Raw genomic sequence first — 22,825 nt, forward strand, 5'->3', positions numbered from 1 at the left:
TTCATCTGCATGTTGGTTTAAAAATTGCTTTGATGCCTGATATGAAGCATTATTCTGCAGGAATAGAGAGAGACCATATCAAATCAGAGACTACAGCGTAATCTACTTATAGTGAAGCTCCATTGACAATTCAATAGAATAAAAGTCCTAAGTTGTTTCAGTTTACCGCAAAGCAACCAGGGCAATTACACATGCAGTACAATTCCACTTATACTCTAGCTGGCTTGTGTAACTTTAATATAATAGGGTTCTACTATATTCATAGAATATTAGTGACTCATAATGAAGCATGCAAGTAATGGTTCTGTGGCCAAAATGTTAACCCAGGAGTGCTATCCCAATGCATGATCTGTTGATAAGGTATTATTTCATTATTTTGTTTTTGGCATTCTTTATAGAAACAAATCAGAAATTAAATTACAGAACATGATGTAATTCAAGGAACATAGGCTTCTTGTTAATGGGAAGTTCACATTTTCTTTTGGAAATGCCAGTAGTCATCTCAACATGTTCTTTATGCATGGAATAGGGGTCAAAATAGCTTTCAGAATTCAGTGGCAAGAATTTTGTTTTGCTTTCCTTTAGGATGATGAGCCTCCAACCAAAGGGAAGAAGAAGAAGAAAAAGAAAAAGGAGGAAGAGATAGATATTGATGTGGATGACCCAGAAGTCAGCCGCTTTCAGTACCCATTTCATGAACTCATGGTATGGGCAGTGCTGATGAAACGGCAGAAGATGGCACTCTTTCTTTGGCAGCGAGGGGAGGAGACCATGGCCAAAGCACTTGTGGCATGTAAACTGTACAAATCCATGGCCCATGAGTCTTCAGAGAGTGAACTGGTGGATGACATCTCTCAGGATTTGGACAACAACTCAAAGTTAGTTAATTGGCACATAGTGCATAATTCATTTGTATATATGGGGCCATATGGACTGCTCAAAGTTATTTTTGAGCAATTGTAATTAATTTTTAAGATGGTGGGTCACGAGGGATGATTGTTTGGCCCATTTTTCTGACCAACCTTTTTCATCTATGAAGTTTGAGGATATAAGTACAAGACTGGGATGCAAGAACTTTTGAGTTATCATATCTTGGAGTCCCTCTGTGGCCTTAGGAAAATTGCTTAACCTCTCTGCCTGTTTCCTCCTTTATAAAATAAAATTAGTTTACCTCACTAGGTCAGGATTAACTGGTGTACATGAATTCTCTGAAGCGGTAAATTTCATCTACTAAGTTTTATCACAAACAGTCTCACAAGAGCTGTGACAGAAGTTGTCATGTTTGAAGGTGATTAAAAATAAAAATAAGTTTAAAGGGAATGAAAATTATGTGTTACTCTATGCACTGGTGTTACTCTATGCACTCTACTTGGTTTTGTTAGTCTCTGTGCCTTATTGCTTTTTTAGTTTTAAACAAATTTCTTCAAAACTTTCAAATGTAATTGGCTTTATTATAATTGTCCTTAGAATGTTACAAGTTTACAATATGACAATTACAACTTCTATAGTGCCTGTAATCAAAGGATCAAAAATATTTCACAAGCAATAATGACATTTCTAGTCAATAGCTTCTTAAGCACCAAAGTTAATTATCATTTATATTTTTTTGTGTGGAGCTTTTGCATGCTAGCACAAATCATGATTGAGGCCCAGTTGTGCTTGATGCTGTACAAACACATGGGAAAACACTGTACCAGCCCAAAAGAGTTTACAATCAAATTTAAGGGAACACTAAAATTTTTAAGCAAAGTTCATCAGATTCATGTCTCCTTTTCTTCAGAGATTTTGGCCAGCTGGCTGTTGAGTTGTTAGATCAATCCTATAAACATGATGAACAGGTTGCCATGAAATTGCTGACCTATGAACTGAAAAACTGGAGTAACTCCACCTGCCTAAAACTTGCTGTGGCAGCTAAACACAGGGACTTCATAGCTCACACCTGCAGCCAGATGTTATTAACAGACATGTGGATGGGGCGGCTACGCATGCGGAAAAACCCAGGCCTTAAGGTATTTCTTCTACACAATTGCAGTAATTTCCTTGGCACTGATGTTGAAGATACAGCTATGGCATATAGTATTGTATCATATTTAGTATATTTATTCATATAACCATTCAGCCCCCTAATTATAGGGGTGCTTTAAAAGTATTTCTTTTGTGAAGCTAATTTTTCTGGCTCCTTACCTCAGAATATTTAAGTGACAACATCCCCATGGCAGAGGGGGGTAGTAGGCAATAAAAGGCTTAGTATGCTTTAAATCTGGAAGCAAAGCCAGATATATGACAAAAGCTGTTCATTTAAGTTTATACCCCAGCCATGAAAATTAGTTATATTACATGAGAAGCCAAAAGACATTCATCATGCTCAGCTACTACTGTGGTGAAGGCCACATAATAAAGCATGAGAGAGAGAGAGAACAAACCACATGTGACAAATGCTAGTCACATCTCTTAATGCAATACTGGAAGGAGCTCAGATAGTACAGTGAAAAGGGTGGTATAAGAACCAATGTAGAATAGCAAAGAGTAGAACGATGGGAAAAAACACATTTTTTAGGAAGAATCTTTTCTTTATTTTGTGGGCTTGAACACTTGTTCTGCTGATTTCTCTGTCTTTCCATTGATGAGACTCAGGTGATTGTTCAAGAGTGGGTTCAAAGAATGAATAACTGCTAAACATGAATAATGTTAAGTTTGGCAAAGGGGAGACACATGATACACACAGTGTGAAGAATGTTTTGGTGTTGCTTGTGAGGAGGATAATATATGATTTTCTGGGCTATAATCAGGTGAAATCCTTCTCTTATCCTATATTGTTAAAACTGCCTTCCACATGTAGGCCTGTCACCTTGATGTCATCTCCAACCCATCTCTCATTTTCTCACTTCCAGGTCATCACCAGATCCAGTTGATTTTTCACACCATAACATCTACAATATCCATCTTTATGTTTCTTCTTCTCCTGCCAACATCCTGATCCATTCTCTGCTTTTCTCTCTCCTTGACCTGTCTCATCTTCAAGTCTCTCACTTTCCACTTTCGCACTTCTCTCCAAGTCTTGCGTCAAATCTCACGATCCTCTCCCTTCTTTCAGATCACATCTCTCCCTTGTTAAATCTATTCACTGACTCCCTTCCTCTTCCATGCAAAATTCAGCCTTCCCTAACCTTCCAGTTCTATCCTCCTCACCTGTATTTCCCCCAAACCTTCTATTCTCATTCCCTCCCCTAACTACTCCTTTTATCTCATCCTCCAACTCTTTTTAAGTGCCTTCTTGCATGCTATCTCTCATGCTTAAAAAGCTTTCCCAGTTGTTGTTTGCTAAGCTTCCCCCTTTTATTCTTTCAAAACTCTTCTGAGAACCCCCTGTTTCACATCAGACTAATTTATAAGCTTTGGTAAGAACCTGCTCCCTTCACCATCCTGCTGTGTTTTGTTCCTCTGAATTTAGCTGATGAACTCTGTCCTGCAACACTTTTACCTTCTGATGTGTTTCATTGCAATGTATCTACAGATATAAGTCTTCCAGAGCAAGCTCCATGTTCTATCTTAAAACTCTTTACAGTGCTATGTGTTATACTTGTGCTTTGTAAATACTAATTATTTCAGTAGCTTCCTGTATGTTGAATGTGATTCAGAGAAATGATGGCGACAAAAGAAATAATGTTGTTTTTAAAAAAATCTAATGATGCATTGAAGTGATACCTCTTTTCTTGCCCAGGTTATAATGGGGATTCTCTTCCCGCCAACCATCCTGTTCCTAGAGTTTCGCACTTCTGATGATTTTTCCTATCAGACATCAAGAGAAAATGAAGATGGCAAAGAAAAAGAGGAGGAAAATGTGGTTGGTACTAAACCTTATCAGAATGTTCTTAACTTAGCCAGCATACTTAATATTCAGAATTGCCTACAGTTATGCCATTGGCCACTTCAGATTGAAATCTGCAAATTTTCCATGTCACCTGTCTGTGTAGAAACAAAAATCCTTGTATATTAGAGTATTGAGACTATATAGGCCACATTATCAGCCAGTGTGAATTTGATGTAGCTGTATTGAGATCAGTGGAGGTATGCCAATTTACAACAGCTAAGAACCTCGCCTTGTATTTTTCAAAGTGCAATGGAAATGGATGATTAGAGAATAGAGTCCTATTGTTCAGAAGGAAGCTTTCTGTAGCTGACAGATGATTGAGCATCATGACTGAAAGAACCTCTCATAGGTGATATTGTATTGGTGACAAGCTGCCAGTTTCTGTCTTCCAGGATGCAAATGCTGATACAGGCTCCCGAAAAGGAGATGAAGAGAATGGAAACAAAAAGCAACGGAGCCTTCCTATTGGAAAAAAAATCTATGAATTCTATAATGCACCTATTGTAAAGTTCTGGTTTTATACGGTGAGTAAGTCATCTTGACTTTTGATTATTAACAATTTGTTACTTTATATTAATTTAAAACAAAATAATGGGAAAACATCTTGATATATAGTTTAAAGAACAGGTACAAACAAAATGCACTTGGGCCTTGGCATCTGTTTCTCTTATGAATTTATACCGCTTCTAGCATCGTCGTACATGAACACATAACAAAATTCACATCGCACATGGTCTAACTCCCATTAAAACGTAAGAAGACACAGTTAAAATCTTTTAAATTGTTTTTCCATCTTCTGTGTTGCTTTATTGTATCTAATTTTTTTAAATACCAAAAAGTTCAAAAGTCTCCACTCATTCTGGATTTCCAGCTTGTGACAACTGTGGCCATTATTTCCCCATTTGACTTTTATTAAGTTTGTAAGCATTCGGTATAGTTTGAAAATCAGCCCCTAGCATCAAGAAAAAGCCAAGGGATGATTTGATTGCAGTCTATAAGTACCTACATGGGGAACAAATATTTAATAATGGTCTCTTCAGTCTAGCAGACAAAGGTATAACATGATCCAATGACTGGAAGTTGAAGCTAGACAAATTTGGACTGGAAATAAGGTAATTTTTTAACAGTGAGTAATTAACCATTGGAACAATTTACCAAGGATTGTGGTGGACTCTCCATCACTGGCCGTTTTTAAATCAAGATTGGATGCTTTTCTAAAAGATCTGTTCTAGGAATTATTTTGGGAAGTTCTATGGCCCGTGTTATACAGGAGGTCAGTCTAGATGCTCCCAATGGTTCCTTCTGGCCTTGGTATCTATGAAACTTGAACATCCAAAATTAGTGGACAATTATGAATATGTTCCTGAATATTAGGTATGTTTCTGCTGATTTACACTTATGTTCTGTACTTTATACACTTAAACTTGCTGCAAATGACTCTGTGTACAAATTTTGGAAGGATCTCAAGTAACTAAATGCTGTCTATGCAGCCATGGACAAAGCAGTTACTGTGTAACAGCCCTGCACACTAATGCCTAGAGTCCATGGACATAAAGGATTCTTTTTTCCAGATATCATACCTGGGTTACTTAATGCTGTTCAATTATATAATCTTGGTGCGGATGGACCGCTGGCCCTCACTCCAGGAATGGATTGTCATATCCTATATTGTGACTCTGGCTTTAGAGAAAGTAAGAGAGGTAATGTGAATCACACCAATAACTGCTATTTTACATAATAATGGGGAAGAACTTGCCATTTATAAATAAATGGTGAATGGTGGCTGGAGGAGTAGTGTAGACAGGCAAGCCTTGCATGAGGCAGGAGATTCCCTTCCCTGCACCTCCTCCAAATCTATACCAGTGGCAGGGGACTTCAACTACTACCCACTCCAGGGCTCTCAGAACTGTCCTGCCTGAGCAAAAGATCAGTCAAAAATTCCATTAGGTAATTTTTGCAGTTTCCTGAATTCACTGCCCCTTTCTTACGTATATTTCCCTGGGGGGGGGGGGGGGGGGCTGAGGATATAATCTCTAAATAGCCTCCTGTTATGCACAATTAATGTATGTTGCATTGATCAGTTATGGTGTATGATGAAGAGAGGAGGGAGGAAAGTGTTTTGTATGTAAATTCGTAGTAGTATTTAATTCATTATAATCTCGGATCTTACAGATTGGTAGCACAGCACAAAAACCCACTGCCAAATCAATTCACCCCACTGTAGTTCCCTCCCAGTCTGTATCCCCTTTGACCCACCATGTTCCTAAAATAAACATCTCATATAATTTTGATTTGGATATAAATATGGACAAAAAGTTAATGGACCACAGCCTGTGAATTAAGCGACTGTGATGAAATCCTACGGTTAAATGAAAGTTGGGTCAAAATAGAAAAATTAAATGGAGTCTGTAAGCAGTGATGTGCTCTGCTGCAGAGACAAATCCTGCTCACCACGTAAGTAGTCCTGATGAAACCCATTACACCCAGTCAGACTGCCCTCTGTCTCACCACCATTATTTTAAAAATGCACTCCACAGATTTTCTTCAGGATTTTTTCCCTTTGCTTTTAGATTCTGATGTCGGAGCCAGGCAAGCTGAGCCAGAAAGTAAAAGTCTGGCTGCAGGAATACTGGAATATCACTGATATGGTGGCTATTTCAGTATTTATAATTGGAGCAATTCTTCGCCTACAGAACCAGCCTTACATGGGTTATGGAAGAGTAATCTACTGTGTGGATATCATTTTCTGGTACATTCGAGTACTGGATATCTTTGGTGTGAACAAGTATTTGGGACCCTATGTCATGATGATTGGAAAAATGGTTAGTACCTCTGTAGCTAGAGGCTTGCTTTTAAGGATGCATCTTAAACTATGTAAGAAAGCAGATTTGGGAAAGTAAGATAATTTCCTCTTCTAGATACCAATCCTGCAACTGTTGCTCACCTATTTGATCTGTGAATAAGGGCTGCAGAATAGGGCTCTTAATCTTGACTCATGAATTGCATACTCCCACAGAGATTTTGGGTACACCAATAATAACCTTAATTCAAGAGATAATTTTTCTCAAATTGTTTCAATACCTTTTATCCTTAACACCCTGCTTTTCTGTCCTATTGCAGTCTCTTCAGAATAGTCTAGTTAATCTCAGTATAAGTCTCAGTGAACCATTTTAGGGTATTTCCCTTCATAAAAGTAGGATTTAAAATGTATAAGTTTAGAGTCTGATTCTCAGAGGCCCTTTTAGGATCTTCGACTCCCATTGACTTCAGTTAGAGTTGTGGTTGCCCAGAGCTTGTGGTTCTTAATATCTAAGCCAAACTGGCTTTCCTCCATCAAAGCATAGTATTAAACCCGCTTCCAGTTAATGGAACTAATATATTTGGAGCTTTGTGCTGCCAATATTGTAAAAATAGGCTCCCATAAAATTATCCTCCTTAGCGTATAATAAACCCAGTATACCAAGGATACACATACTCATAAGGAGGAGGGGAGCAGCTCTAGGGAGTCCGCTTGATTTTCCATTTAATTGAATATAACTGTAACTAAGAAAGGAGGTGAAACAACACAGACTTCTGTTAAGATGAACTTTTCTGGAACATATGTATTTGGGGTTTCAGGCTCCTAGATCACTTTGGTGACTTTGAAAATTTTGCCCTCTGTTCCTAAAATATATATTGAGTATATATTTATGATACGAGGGAGTATTCAACTTGAGAGAGATGAAGAGATGAAGTTCTTTTAGCACTTAGAGATGAAAATACCTTTCACTTGGTGCATTCCAAAGTCAAAACGTTGCACAACAGCAGTGTTCGTATGTAAGCCTCTCGCGCAGGGGTAACTTAGCAGCAAACAGAGAGGGAAAGCACCACCAGCAGCAGAGAAGTCATTGTATACTTCCCTTCAAGTCAGTGGCAGAATTTTAACAAGAGCCACTGTCCAACATGTCGCTGCCTCTGTGTGTTCAGGGAAAGTATGGCTAGAAAGAGTTCAAATATATACTCTTGTCACTGGCCCAAGCACTTATATGAAGATGCTCACTCTGCTTTCTCTTTCCGAAAATAAGTACGTTATTTATTTGTTGCTATTGTCATTGCTGCTGTTATACAGTTTCATGGCACCATAAATGTACACCATACCATGCCAGGCATAGGAAAGTTCATAGGCCCAGAACCTCCACTGCACCTGAGGAGCACACGATCTTACTCAGGAGAGGTGCTGCAAAGGTGGCTTTAAGCCACCTTTGTGCAACCCAGATCCTGGGACCCTGAAGGCTGCTCTGATTTGAACTGACTGACTTCAGCCCAAGGGCCATTACAGCAGCAAGAGATTACCAGGACACAAGTATGCCTTCTAATCTAGCAGTTAACACTGTGGCAAATTATGCTGATTTGAGAGGTCTCTTGGCTTGGCAGGACAGGGTAAAGTGTCCCTAATGCAGGGGGAATCTGGTCTGTAAAGCCATATAGTCTGATAGTCCTTTTAGTTGAAAAGCATATTACCTGTTTAAATGGATCTTGGCAATTTTTTTACACTTTATATGTTTTCGGCTCATGAGCAGTATTTGTAACAGCATAATAATATCTGGGAAACAACTAGTTTGGGGAAATTTTTTTTATTCTCGTGAATCTTTCTTGGTGGTTTTCCTGCACACACTCTCCTACACACGTTCTTTCGTGTACGTAACTTCTGATTATGACAAAAATATTTGTGTGGTCCCTCTGTCCAGATGATTGACATGCTGTACTTTGTGGTCATCATGCTTGTGGTTCTGATGAGTTTCGGAGTAGCCCGCCAAGCTATCCTGCACCCAGATGAGGAGCCCTCTTGGAGACTAGCCCGCAACATCTTCTATATGCCCTACTGGATGATCTATGGAGAGGTGTTTGCAGACCAGATAGACCGTAAGAGTAGAATTCATAGTAAGATTCTGTTTCCTGTTTCTGAGGCAGATGATCAGATCCAAATTAATGAAAATGACTGTTTTTAATTTGGAATTGGTGTTTGTCTTTGTTTGCTTTCGTGGCAGATTCCAGACTTCCAAACACCACTTTCTCCTCCCCACCACAGTACCATTGGGAATCCTCTACCTGTCAGCATATGTTCTAATTCAATTACTTTTGACAGTGGTGCAGTCTGAAACACTTGCCAATCTTGGATGTTAAGAATATTACCTCTGAGGTGCTCCACTTCCTCAAGAAGTGGGTCAAGAGGGTCAAGAAGAGAGAATCCTTGCGTTACTGTTGAACCTGGTTCATCACCGGACTCTGATTCAGGAAAGCACTTAAGTACAAGCTTAACTTCTAAATTCATGCTTAAACCCTATTGACTTCAGTGGGACTTAAACATGTGCTTTCCTGAAATGAGGCCTATAAGAATTAATTGTGGAGCCATAGGTCTCCACACATGCTTTAGAGCAAGGGTTCTCAGCCTTTTCAGTACAGAGCCCCCTCCCTTAGCAATATGTGAAGGTCAGGGTGGTCACAACCCCCTGATTTCTGGTTTAGAACATATGTTCCTAGGGTATTTTAGGTGATCAGTAACTTTTGATATGATCCTTTTGCCAGACAGTCTGGATATATATCACAAAGGTCCTGGCTCCCTTCATTTCTGGGGGGAAGGCCAGTATCTATCAAAACATGAGCCCTGCCAGCTGGAGGACAAGCTGTGATATCCTCAGCTGGGAATGCAGATGCTTGTTGTTAACAAAGAAATGAAATGGAGGGGCAAGAAACAGGGCTAATAATAAAAATTGGTAATGCTTTAAAATCCTATTTGGACTGTTTACAAAATGTAATATTACCAAAGTGGCCCTTTGCTCTGATTTTGTGACTCAGCAACACACTGAAGTTAAGAATGGTGCAATCTAGAGCAGTAATTCCAGTTAGTTTTAATCATGATGAAGAGTGTTAAGTAGGAGTGGGGAATAAAATCAAGGAGAAAAGAGAAAATTATTCCCAAATATATCATAGCTCCATCCTCAACCTTTATAGAACCATAGCCTTGCTTTGGCCACCTTGAACTCACTGGGAGCCCCTAGCACCTCTATCTGAGGACAAAACATGGCCTTTAGTAACATCAGCCACTCTTTGGAGGTATTAGCTAACCCTCAACATAACAACAGAGTTAACTTAATTTGCAATAGAGTTTCTGCCTTAACTCCAGATTCCTTTGATTATGTGTTTTAATCAGATACTTACATTTTACAGTATTTTGTAATTGTTTACCTTCCATTTTTCCCCCTTATACTAAGGGTTATATGGTCTAATCATTAGTGGTCAGAACTCCCTTCCGCATAGGAGGGAGGAAATGGCTATATGGGCTGTGCCATTAATCTGGTCCTGCAGTTACACTGTTGTAGTGATGTTTTGTTTAGATAGGACACCGAAACAATCTTTTCTTCTTCCTTTCTCTCATAAATATTACTGTAACTTACAATATATAAAATTATTCTTGGAAATAATTGGATCAACCCAGTTACGTAATACATGCTGCCCCAGCTTCTAAGTGGTCTGGATAAGTCTCTGATGGGTTGATTCCATGTTGGGAGAAATGACTAAGGCAGAGATTGAGTCTATTGCTGCAGTCCACGTGGTTCACAGTATGTACACAAATTCCTGTTCACCTTGAACACAGATGGTAAAAGCAACAGCAAAGTCTCATGTAGACAGGTCTGTTTTTCTCATAAGTCAGCTAAAACATACACTGTTCTCAGCACCTATAGCTCTCCCTGTCTCTGTATCTTGCTTTACATGCACTGTCCCAGCTCTGATCTTTGTTTCAATCGTACCCCGACTATACACCATAAAGTCCGATTGTGGGAAAATGTGATTAGCCAAGGACTCAGAAAATCCTACCTCAGCAAGGTGAAAGACCACTTGGGGTCTAACAAAAGGTAGATTACACAGGGCTTATCTACACAAGAGATTTTTCCAGTTATACTAATATAGTTATATTGGTATAGTTAAACCAATGTAGTTATTCTTATATAACTCTCTATGTGAACACTCTTATTTCAGAATAAGAGTGGTTTTATTCAGCTTAGCTTAAACTGCTTCCAGAGTGACACAATCAAAACTGGAAAAAGGTACTCTTACACTGAAATAAGAATGTCCACATGGGAAGTTATATCTGTTAAATTATATTGGTTTAAAGTTCACAGTTACCTTAAACAGTTATAACTTTCCCATGTAGACAGGCCCATAAGCACCTACTTTCTAAAGACCATTCTGCTTTCAAAGACAATAGGTTTCAATCTAATCTTTCTATGAGTGTAAGTTAGCTCCCCTTAACAATTTACCTGGATGTGACTACAGTAGGCAATCCAACCAATATGTCAGATATGGTGAGGTCTTTTTGCCACACATAAATGATTTATGGGAAAGTACCATATCATGTTCTCCTCTCAGTAGTTCAGTAAAATGCATTGCTTTGTTACTTTCCTTTGTCACAACTGTACATCAAAGATAAAACCCTGGCACCATTGCAGTCAAAGGGAGTTTTGCCATTGACTTCAATGAAGCCAGGATTTTGCCCTAAGGATGAAATTTACTCCAGTGCGACAATGTAAAAGAGCCGCATGAGCATGAAATCCGAAGCATTTAGTACTTAGCAGGATCAAATTCATAAGCAGAAGTGGTGCTCCTGCTTAAGACTTTCTAAGGACGGGCACACCAGTACCCATAATGATAATCAAATTAGATTTTAATGATATTAGACACTATAACAATATATTTGTATCATAGCTATTGATCATTTTAATATAGAATGATAATAGGAAAGGAAGCAGCCAGCAAAGTCAATGCCAGGACTCTGCTTCCTGGAAACAGGAGGAAGTTTGTTTCTGTAATAGCTGAAAGATTAAGTTTGTGTGGTAACTTTGTGTTGTTTTATGTTTGTGGTGACTGTCAATTGTGTTTTACTGATAATATCTTTTATATTTAAATGATCATCTGCCAGCACCATTTGTGATTTATTTTTACAGTTATGAATTTGCTGCCATATGTAGCATTTGGGGAAGACAAAGTGAAAAGGAAATTGCAGAATTTACAGTAACTCTAACAAAGCCTTTGTTTCTAAGCATATGTCTCTACTGTACTAATATTAAGTTGCTTATCTTTTCTTGGCAGCAAAACAACTACTGTATTGTCAGTCATTTGTTTTCTTTTTCCCTCTATTATTCTGTTGTTTTCTTTCCCTTTTTTGCTTTCAAATTGCTGTGTAGTCTATGCCATGGAAATCAATCGTAAGTCTATGTGGGGAGCTGATTATCTCATTTAGTTAAATGCGTTCATTAGTCTTTTTCTTCCCTGGATACTGGTATTTTAATTATAGTGTTCTGACAAAATTCAGATGTCAGATTTTTGTTTTTCTACTGTATTGATTTCAAAGAAGCAGGGAAGTTTTTTAATTACAAAAAGAACTGATTGGGTACTACTTTATTGATTTGCAATTAAGTGCCAACATTTTTGTTCATTCTATTGAGTTACCACCACAATTATCCTTTTTTAATTATATTATGTGAGCTGTTGCACACAGAGAATTTAATTTCTTTTGATTATCCAAAGTCTACATTAATATTTTAAAAAGCTAGTTGGGCAATCGTGTTTTTGAGATGTACTTGACTTTCTATGTCCAGTTTCCACATGATAACCAGAACGATAGGATTAGTGTATAACTTGGTGCCATGTTTGGAAACCAACTTTGAACTTTCCTTAAATATAGTTCTGGCTAAACCAGACGTAAATATGTGTTTTCAGGCGAGTGTAGACAGGATCAAGCTGATTTCAAATCACTTAAAAGGAGGTTGTGAATGTTAGTTTTTCACCTAATGGTAAGTGTTTGTAGATCCAGCCCGAAGGGTTTGAAACCAAATGAACTGGAACTATATTTAAAGTAAGAACAAACTTAAGGCTTGTCTAAATGGTGGGTGTAATGCACTCTACCGGGGTGTGATTTCGAAAGCACACTAACTTATTGCACTTTGGTGCATGTAGATCCTGCTGGTGCTCTTTAATCTAGTACTGTTTCAAGCACTTAAAAGTGCACTAGGGGAAATCTTTAATGCACACTAGCTGGGTCTATACAGACCAATTAATGCACAGCATGTTACTGTGCTTTAGAAATCACACCCCTGTATAGCACTTTCCCTACCATATACACAAGCCCTTACTTTTCAAACATGATTCATAGGCCAATATCTTCAAAAGTATCTAGTGACTTTGGGTGCCTGACCGGAGACATCTTAAACAGCCCTGGTTTTCAGAACTTAGTGCCCATCTACTGGCCCCTTTTAGGTGTCTTACCACTTGTTTGCCTCTCATATTAGGTTTTTTGTCTCTGTCCAGTTTTAAATCTCACTGATGAATGCTTCTGATCCTGTACCATTGAACGCAGTAGGAGTTTTGCCATTGACAAAGAACTTACAGTCTCACTGGGAGTTTTGGGAGGGAGGAAGCTCAACAATCTAGGCTGTGGCTACACTACGGAGCTTGCACCAACACAGTTGCACCACGGTGGCGCTGCTAGTGTAGATGCTCTAAGCCGACAGAAGAGAGCTCTCCCCATCGACTTAATTTCTCCAGCCCCTGTGGACGGCAGGTTGGTTGGAGAAGCTCTCCTGCTAACCTAGCACTGTCTGCACCACTGTAACTTACGTCGCTCAGGGGAATGATTTTTTCACACCCCTGAGTGGCGTAACTTCTACCAACTTAAGTTGTAGTATGTAGATAGCCCTAGTTTCCCTACCTTGCAGCAACTTCAGATTTCCCCAGATGGGCTTCATTCTCCACTTTTAAATGGTTCTTTTTTTATCCTGGTATTAAAAGGTTTACATGTGCTTAGACTGATGAGATCTCTTCCTAGATCCAGTTTTGCTACTGGGGGAAAAAAATCCAAATGTCCTGTGGACTAAATTCTAATCTCGGTTACATCACCACAAATCTGGAATAACTATTCACTATGAGGGGAGGTTATTTTGCATTTACATGGTGTAACTGGCAGCTGAATGTGGCCCAAAAACTCCATTTGGTTCTATTGGAAATAAACTCTTAACATGGATATTTGTGCAAGCAAATTTTATGCAGATCTAATCTTTACATAAATATGACCAGTGTTTTCAATATCAGGCAAGCACTGAAAAGTAAACCTTCAATTGTCTCTTCAGCTCCTTGTGGGGATAATCTTTATGATGAGGATGGTAAACGTCTCCCTCCATGCATACCTGGGGCCTGGCTCACTCCTGCTATCATGGCTTGTTACCTTCTGGTAGCAAACATTCTACTGGTAAATCTGCTGATTGCTGTCTTCAAGTAAGTGCTTAACTGTATGACTCTTAACTTATCTTTCTTATTTTCTTAATACTAAGATGAAATGCCGGTGAGAGTCTATCAGCAGGATCAAATTATACTATGGTTTTTCAAATAGATAGCAGTTTGTGAATTTGCACTACACCTAAAGTCCAATTGTTCTGTTAATGGGATTGACAAATATTTGAATTTTAATTGAAAATCAGTTAACGATTCAGGGATGTTGTGATAATTGGGCCAACAAATTTACCTAATTGTGAGCTCAAATGTAAAAGGGAGTGAAAGTTCATAAAATGTCACAGTAGCCTACAACAAATGGTAATAGGAAAAGGTATAAAAAAAGAGAGGCAGACTGTTCTTGTTTACCAGGCACGATCTTAACACAGTCCTTAAGTTACAGCAAGATCTTTTTGTTTGGACTAATGCAGTCTGCCTCTCTTTTTTTATACCTTTTCCTATTACCATTTGTTGTAGGCTATTGTGACATTTTATGAACTTTCACTCCCTTTTACCTTTGAGCTCACAATTAGGTAAATTTGTCAGCCCAATTATCACAACATCACAAGGATCAGAAGGTCGGGAGTATGGTGTACATCCACTATTCCCAGATACACCGGCCTGATCCTCTGCACTCGGGCTCTGTAGCTCCATGTTTTGTCTCTGAGTTAAGGAGGAGAGTTCGGGTCAAAACCGTGCATAATGTCCTTGTGCACCACCCATTTAATTGGGCTTGTGTAGGAACCAGACTTTGGCTCTCTGAAGCCGGGGAATACATCATGTCATACAATACAATGAATACAGCTTAATACAAAGCAAGAGGTGGAACTTGTTTCCAAAATGTGGGAAGCTCCAAATATTGGAATACATTTAGCTACCCGCTCCTCTGCCAACTATTGGGATGGCCGAAGCCCCACAAGTTCAGTCTGAGTCTAGCTACTCCTCTATCTACCAGACTAGAATGAAGAACATTAACTGAGCCACAGAGAAAGAAGAAAATATGAAAATAAAATCTTGTCTGGGGATTTGGGGACTTATGGTCTCACCTCCTCTGCCAACTTCTATGTAGACCTAAAGGACCTTCACTCTCTGGTGAGCTAATGGTGTTTTGAAGCAACTGAAGTGACTGCTAGGAATCACGGTGCCATGATGCCTAATACTGAGTGACACTAGTTCCTAGCAGCCACTTCAGCCTCTACCAACTATGTTTCAACAAGTGAATTGCACTGAGGTTGCAGTGGTTATTGTCACTCAGATGTAAAACAGAGGTTATTCAGAAGTAAGACAGCTCTATCCCAGGTATATCAATTGCTCTACTGACTTTGCAAAATATACTAGTAGTCCCCTGGATGGAATTCAGGGATCACTAGAAGAAAAAGGTGAGACCTGGTACAAGCAGAATGTATCCCAGAAAAGGGCTCTTCCCTGTTGAAACCAGATAAAAGATGCTTACAAACTACCTAAGCCTTGTGTAGTTTTACGGCTAGTCTGAGAGGTGTCCAGAGTGCAAAACTGATAATCACAATGATCAAACTGATCATTTATATTCCTGTCATTGATAGTCACAAAGCAAAACCAGGGAATTTTTATCCACTTCTACCACTTTCTCTTTATGTTGGGTACTGTAACAGAGTGGCTCACCCTGGAAGGGTGGGGCTAGACAACCTTGATTACAGAGTGAGCCACACTGGAGAGCTCAGCAGCAAAAATGCTGAAAGGAAGGTGGGGAATGCCTAGGGATTAGAGGCTGCTGGGAGTGAGCAGGCTCTAGTAGTGAGTCCTGGGAGTAAGGACTGAGATTCCAGCCAGGTAGCGTCTGGGAGTGGGCTGCCAAAGCAGGAAGGAGAAAGAGAAGCCTTTGTTTTGGGTAGACTTTGGATGGACTTGAAAACTTTTATTTTGAATGTTTGTTAATTTAATAGGACACAACCTAAGAAGGAATGAGAATGGGCAAAAGTGTTTTATTAGTTTCTTGAACAGTCCAAGAAGGGAAACTGAGGCAGGCTGCTTGTAGTGTGACCCTAGGCCATGGGCAGGGGATGCACGGGAGATGGCTGGCCCAGTCACAGGTACCCTGGATGTTTTCCCCATCATGACATATGGGAGGGAACACTAGAAATGACTGTTGCTAATAAGTCACGCTCAAAAGCGCCACCTAAGTGGAGATGCAAATGAAGTAGTGTTCCCCATGTATATACAGCTTTGCAGTGCTTGCAGGCATAGGTTGATAGCATTTTGCTGGCCCTGATACCTAGTTTACATGTCATGCCCAGAAATGTACTTCACAAAGTGTATGTAGTTAGGAGGTTGGGTAGCTTAAAAGGTCATGAAATTTAAAGAACTAAAATGCCAGTCACGTAGCTGGAAAAAAACCCTTACATACAATGGCACTTATTATTGACTGAAAAGACTAAAGAATCAGCAGTTTAGGAAGTAGGTCATGCTGTTAACTCCTGTCAGCAGCATAATGGAAGATGATAATATTCAGCTCGAGAACTCTTGCAATGGAGAAGACAGTAAAATAAAGCCAAATTGGCCAGTATCAATGGTAATATAAATGGACCTATTCCGAGCCTTAAGAAACAAAGACATTCATGTTTTATTGCAGTCATGTTTTAATTATTTTCATGAAACAGTATGTAAGAATTTTAAGACACAGCAAGTCAGAAAAGAAATAGAATATTTTTTTTTAAAAGGAGGAGTTTAGATAACCTTTGATGGTTTAGTATTTGGGGACACTAAACTAGCTTGAAAAGTTTCACATCACATTCAGAACTGCATGACTTGCTTTCAGTTGATAAAAGAGAGTCTGTTAGTCTTTGGGTCTAGCACTGTCCCTTTTCTACCCCTCCAAATCTACTGAACTCCAAAATAAATTCTTTTACCAACACAGCTGGCTTTGATGGCAAAAATGAAAATCTTTGACTTCTAAGAACAGCTCTTTGCAAGTATCTGTGTTGTGTTCTGAAGTGGAGAAGTTTGTATGAATTGAAGTTTGAACTGAGGACATTTTGTGATTGCTTTAGGAAAAAGTCTGCTATTTAGGTCAAGCTGATCAGGATAGGCCATGTGAAGCTTCTGAGTTTTATTATACAAAATATCTTTCATGTGTTTAATACTCTGTGTAACATCAAACACTGGGATGTGTTATTAACAGCACTTTGTTTATAACTATGCTCCGAAATAGGAGTTCTGTGATGCATATATTTTTTCAGAGCTTATTTTTCTCCATGACTGCTGAGAGGTTTTATATACTGGGGAAAATACTCTAAAATAGCAGTTCTCAAACTATGGGGTGGACTTCCCAATGGAAGTGCAGGAATGTGTCCTGGAAGGTGCGAGCTCTGTGCTTTTTTAAAGAGCTCTGGCTGTCAGTCCCGGGTAGCTGGGTCTTGTGTGGAAGGACAATGCACACACGGGAGACGGGGATAAAGGGGACAGTTCTTCTCCCCGTCCCTCTTCCCCCTCCCCCAGGCACCCCAGGCTCAGGCTCTCCTTGCCTTCCTCCCCGCCCCAATCCCTCACCAGGAGGTGGGTCTCCAGCCCTTAGCCCCAGGGGCGCAGCAGCAGGACAGAAGTAAGAGTGGCAATGGGGCACTAAGTCTGCTGTAAAAAGTGATATTGATGAATATCAACTTTCATATTGCCATCCTTACTTCTGAGCTGCTGCTGGCATGGCACTGCATTCAGAGCTGAGTGTCCACCCAGCAGCCGCTGCTTTCTGCTCTGCCTTCAGAGCTGGGTGGTGGTATATGTATTTGTGTCGGGACGGGGAGCACATAAACGACTACAGACACAAAGAAGGGGGGCCCAGTCAAATATGTTTTTGAGAATCACTGTTCTAAAAGGATACCCTTCTGGGGAGGAGTGTGCTGCTGTTCTACCACAGTCAAAAGGATAGCTAAATTATCCGTTCAACTTAATCAGCAGTCTTAACAGTCTCTTCCAGCTAGAGTCTCTAGGCTTTATAATAACTGCTGAAATAATTGGCTACACAACTCAGCAATTCATGTCAAATTATTGTATCTGAACTCAGACTGCTATTTAATATCCTTTGTATTTTTAATTTTATGCTTGTTTATGGCAAAGGATCATCGGAACCTAATGGAAAACAATACAATAACCTCTCTTGCAGCAATACCTTCTTTGAAGTGAAGTCCATATCCAACCAAGTTTGGAAATTCCAGCGATATCAGCTGATCATGACATTCCACGACAGACCTGTCCTACCTCCACCTATGATCATCTTCAGCCACCTCTACATAATCATCATCCGCCTCTGCTGTCGCTGTAGGAAGAAACAAGAAGGGGACCAGGATGAGCGTGACCGGGGACTGAGTATGTGAAGGATTCTGTGTTTTAAATAGAGCTCTTTATACCATTTCAAACACAAAGCAGCCATTTATCCAGTGCTAATTGCCATTCGTTTTCTTCACCTTGGCCATTGGCAGTATTAGTAAAAGTCAGTACGTGACAACACTTGCACCAAACTAATAAATTCATAGAGGTCTCCAGGGTCCTGGGCCCACAGAATATGATGCTGCACTGCTGCTGCCGATCTTCCTTAGCATTTTTTTTTAAATTGGCTGACCCTGTAGTCTTGGCATCTGTTTAGTCCAGATTTACCAAATTATAACGAAGGCCACGCAGTGGGAGGGAAAGAATAGGTAATGGAGGTCATTCACAAAGAAATTGAGGGAATACAGCGATTATGGGTTTTAGTCTCATCTGTCACATTGACTTCTCTCTTGCATTTAATAGTTCATGTAGAACAATATTGTGCCTCAGTTTCCCCTCATGTAACAATACCTACCTATCTCACAGGAGCACTGTGAGGATTAATTATTATCTGTATAATGCTTTGAAGATGGAAGTGCCCTGAAATTGTTACTTTTAACATGATAATAATGATGATTAAGAAAAAAAACTGATTTAATCAAACAGATGTTAGCATTCGTGTAGTATTTTTACCGATCCTTGTTTCTGTTTTTCATGAGAAACATATTTTGTAGGTAATTATATTTTCATTACAGATGCCCAGCTACAAAAAAGTTGCATATATGGCACCTCTGAAAATAATATGGAGCATTCCCAAGGGGTTTTTTCCTCTCATTTGTTTTTCCTTTTTTTAAAAAATAGGAATTTTTTGAAAAGTCCTTACCCAAAGTCTGTCAGTGGAACAAACTGACCCATTAGATGTAATCTACTGAATGTGACAACATCCTTTTTAGAGATAGGGTAAAAACGAAGACTCATCTGAACTAGTTTCAGAGTAACAGCCGTGTTAGTCTGTATTCGCAAAAAGAAAAGGAGTACTTGTGGCACCTTAGAGACTAACCAATTTATTTGAGCATGAGCTTTCGTGAGCTACAGCTCACTTCATCGGATGCATACCGTGGAAACTGCAGCAGACTTTATATACATACAGAGATCATAAAACAATACCTCCTCCCACCCCACTGTCCTGCTGGGAATAGCTTATCTAAAGTGATCATCAAGTTGGGCCATTTCCAGCACAAATCCAGGTTTTCTCACCCTCCACCCCCCCACACACAAACTCACTATCCTGCTGGTAATAGCTCATCCAAAGTGACCACTCTCCAAATTTAAATCCAAGTTTAACCAGAACGTCTGGGGGCGGAGGTAGGAAAAAACAAGGGGAAAGAGGCTACCTTGCATAATGACTTAGCCACTCCCAGTCTCTATTTAAGCCTAAATTAATAGTATCCAATTTGCAAATGAATTCCAATTCAGCAGTTTCTCGCTGGAGTCTGGATTTGAAGTTTTTTTGTTTTAAGATAGCGACCTTCATGTCTGTGATTGCGTGACCAGAGAGATTGAAGTGTTCTCCGACTGGTTTATGAATGTTATAATTCTTGACATCTGATTTGTGTCCATTTATTCTTTTACGTAGAGACTGTCCAGTTTGACCAATGTAAATGGCAGAGGGGCATTGCTGGCACATGATGGCATATATCACATTGGTGGATGTGCAGGTGAACGAGCCTCCGATAGTGTGGCTGATGTTATTAGGCCCTGTGATGGTGTCCCCTGAATAGATATGTGGGCACAGTTGGCAACGGGCTTTGTTCCTGGATAAGGATAAGTTCCTGGGTTAGTGGTTCTGTTGTGTGGTTCTGAGGTTCTGTTGTGTGGTTCTGAGGTTGATGGTGGGATGGAAGTTGTTGAAATCATGGTGGAATTCCTCAAGGGCTTCTTTTCCATGGGTCCAGATGATGAAGATTACTTGCGCTATATTGATGACATCTTCATCATCTGGACCCATGGAAAAGAAGCCCTTGAGGAATTCCACCATGATTTCAACAACTTCCATCCCACCATCAACCTCAGCCTGGTCCAGTCCACACAAGAGATCCACTTCCTGGACACTACAGTGCTAATAAACAATGGTCACATAAACACCACACTATACCGGAAACCTACTGACCGCTATTCCTACCTACATGCCTCCAGCTTTCACCCTGACCACACCACACGATCCATCGTCTACAGCCAAGCTTTGCGATACAACCGCATTTGCTCCAACCCCTCAGACAGAGACAAACACCTACAAGATCTCTGTCAAGCTTTCTTACAACTACAATACCCACCTGCGGAAGTGAAGAAACAGATTGATAGAGCCAGAAGAGTTCCCAGAAGTTACCTACTACAGGACAGGCCTAACAAAGAAAATAACAGAACGCCACTAGCTGTCACCTTCAGCCCCCAACTAAAACCCCTCCAACGTATTATTAAGGATCTACAACCTATCCTAAAGGATGACCCAACACTCTCACAAATCTTGGGAGACAGGCCAGTCCTTGCCTACAGACAGCCCCGCAACCTGAAGCAAATACTCACCAACAACCACATACCACACAACAGAACCACTAACCCAGGAACTTATCCTTGCAACAAAGCCCGTTGCCAACTGTGCCCACATATCTATTCAGGGGACACCATCACAGGGCCCAATAACATCAGCCACACTATCGGAGGCTCGTTCACCTGCACATCCACCAATGTGATATATGCCATTATGTGCCAGCAATGCCCCTCTGCCATGTACATTGGTCAAACTGGACAGTCTCTACGTAAAAGAATAAATGGACACAAATCAGATGTCAAGAATTATAACATTCATAAACCAGTCGGAGAACACTTCAATCTCTCTGGTCACGCAATCACAGACATGAAGGTCGCTATCTTAAAACAAAAAAACTTCAAATCCAGACTCCAGCGAGAAACTGCTGAATTAGAATTCATTTGCAAATTGGATACTATTAATTTAGGCTTAAATAGAGACTGGGAGTGGCTAAGTCATTATGCAAGGTAGCCTCTTTCCCCTTGTTTTTTCCTACCCCCCCCCCCCCCCGCCCCCAGACGTTCTGGTTAAACTTGGATTTAAATTTGGAGAGTGGTCACTTTGGATGAGCTATTACCAGCAGGATAGTGAGTTTGTGTGTGTGTTTTTTGGAGGGGGGTGAGGGGGTGAGAGAACCTGGATTTGTGCAGGAAATGGCCCACCTTGATTATCATGCACATTGTGTAGAGAAACAGCCGTGTGCCACAAGTACTCCTTTTCTTATTGTGTAGAGAGTTGTCACTTTGGATGGGCTATTACCAGCAGGAGAGTGAGTTTGTGTGTGGGGGGATGGAGGGTGAGAAAACCTGGATTTGTGCTGGAAATGGCCCAACTTGATGATCACTTTAGATAAGCTATTCCCAGCAGGACAGTGGGGTGGGAGGAGGTATTGTTTTATGATCTCTGTATGTATATAAAGTCTGCTGCAGTTTCCACAGTATGCATCCGATGAAGTGAGCTGTAGCTCACGAAAGCTCATGCTCAAATAAATTGGTTAGTCTCTAAGGTGCCACAAGTACTCCTTTTCTTTCATCTAAACTAGCAATCAGATTGACTGACTGAGTAAGAGAACATTGCACTCAGGACTTTGGCTAAGTGGTGGTTGCCTGTTTACAGACTAGCCTGTTTATTAAGTGCCCAAGCAAGGATTGCAGGAACAAAACCTTCAATCCCTTCCCCTGCCTCCCCCACCCCCGCCTCCCCCACCCCCGCCTCCCCAAAATCCGAAAAGCCCTACAAAAGAAAAACCCACCTGTTATATTGGATTTAAAATTATCTGAATCTTGGGCAATTCAACTAATACATTTTACAATTTTATGCAGAATTGTTTCTGAATGATGAAGAGCTGAAGAAATTGTATGAATTTGAAGAGCAATGTGTTGAGGAATATTTTCAGGAAAAGGAGGATGAACAACAATCATCTAATGATGAACGTATCAGAGTCACATCTGAAAGGTGACTAGTGAAAACAGAAACCACCCTAATTTTACTCGTCATGAGAACTTTTTTTTTCTGTTCATTAACACCTAGTATTGGTCAAGCTACGTGATGTTTGTAGCCTCAAAAACATGCACCAAAAGTTTGTATTCTTATTTTAACCATACCTAACAATCTGTCTCAAACTGAATCTCTCACAAGAGCAGGTTTTCTCATGAGATCTCTAGCACTGTTTGCTTCTGTGTGGTCTGGGTATACTGCAAAAGCCTTGCCCACATTTTACTTCTACACTTCCTCTTTCCCTCCCACTCAGCTGTGTAAAGTTCAGAGACATTTTCTCTACCTAGTTT

The 22,825-nt window shown here is 40.0% G+C and overlaps 1 protein-coding gene and 1 long non-coding RNA gene across 5 annotated transcripts in view; one reads left to right on the plus strand and one right to left on the minus strand.

The window, feature by feature from the left end:
- TRPM1 (transient receptor potential cation channel subfamily M member 1) overlaps nucleotides 1–22,825 on the plus strand; it is a 168,206-nt gene that overhangs the window by 137,067 nt on the left and 8,314 nt on the right. The window contains exons 16-25 of the mRNA XM_075133020.1: nucleotides 586–878; nucleotides 1,781–2,009; nucleotides 3,722–3,844; nucleotides 4,264–4,395; nucleotides 5,443–5,571; nucleotides 6,442–6,693; nucleotides 8,599–8,773; nucleotides 14,035–14,179; nucleotides 18,309–18,511; nucleotides 22,361–22,493. Coding sequence (XP_074989121.1) covers nucleotides 586–878; nucleotides 1,781–2,009; nucleotides 3,722–3,844; nucleotides 4,264–4,395; nucleotides 5,443–5,571; nucleotides 6,442–6,693; nucleotides 8,599–8,773; nucleotides 14,035–14,179; nucleotides 18,309–18,511; nucleotides 22,361–22,493 — 1,814 coding nt within the window. The remainder of the gene's footprint in view (nucleotides 1–585; nucleotides 879–1,780; nucleotides 2,010–3,721; nucleotides 3,845–4,263; nucleotides 4,396–5,442; nucleotides 5,572–6,441; nucleotides 6,694–8,598; nucleotides 8,774–14,034; nucleotides 14,180–18,308; nucleotides 18,512–22,360; nucleotides 22,494–22,825) is intronic.
- LOC142073378 (uncharacterized) overlaps nucleotides 1–22,825 on the minus strand; it is a 114,827-nt gene that overhangs the window by 71,179 nt on the left and 20,823 nt on the right. For all 4 annotated transcript variants that reach the window (XR_012670226.1, XR_012670224.1, XR_012670225.1 and 1 more), the window contains exon 3: nucleotides 18,315–18,461. This is a non-coding gene — a long non-coding RNA (uncharacterized LOC142073378). The remainder of the gene's footprint in view (nucleotides 1–18,314; nucleotides 18,462–22,825) is intronic.

This window comes from Caretta caretta, chromosome 10, assembly GCF_965140235.1.
Source record: "Caretta caretta isolate rCarCar2 chromosome 10, rCarCar1.hap1, whole genome shotgun sequence".
Classification (NCBI taxonomy): Eukaryota; Metazoa; Chordata; order Testudines; family Cheloniidae; genus Caretta; species Caretta caretta.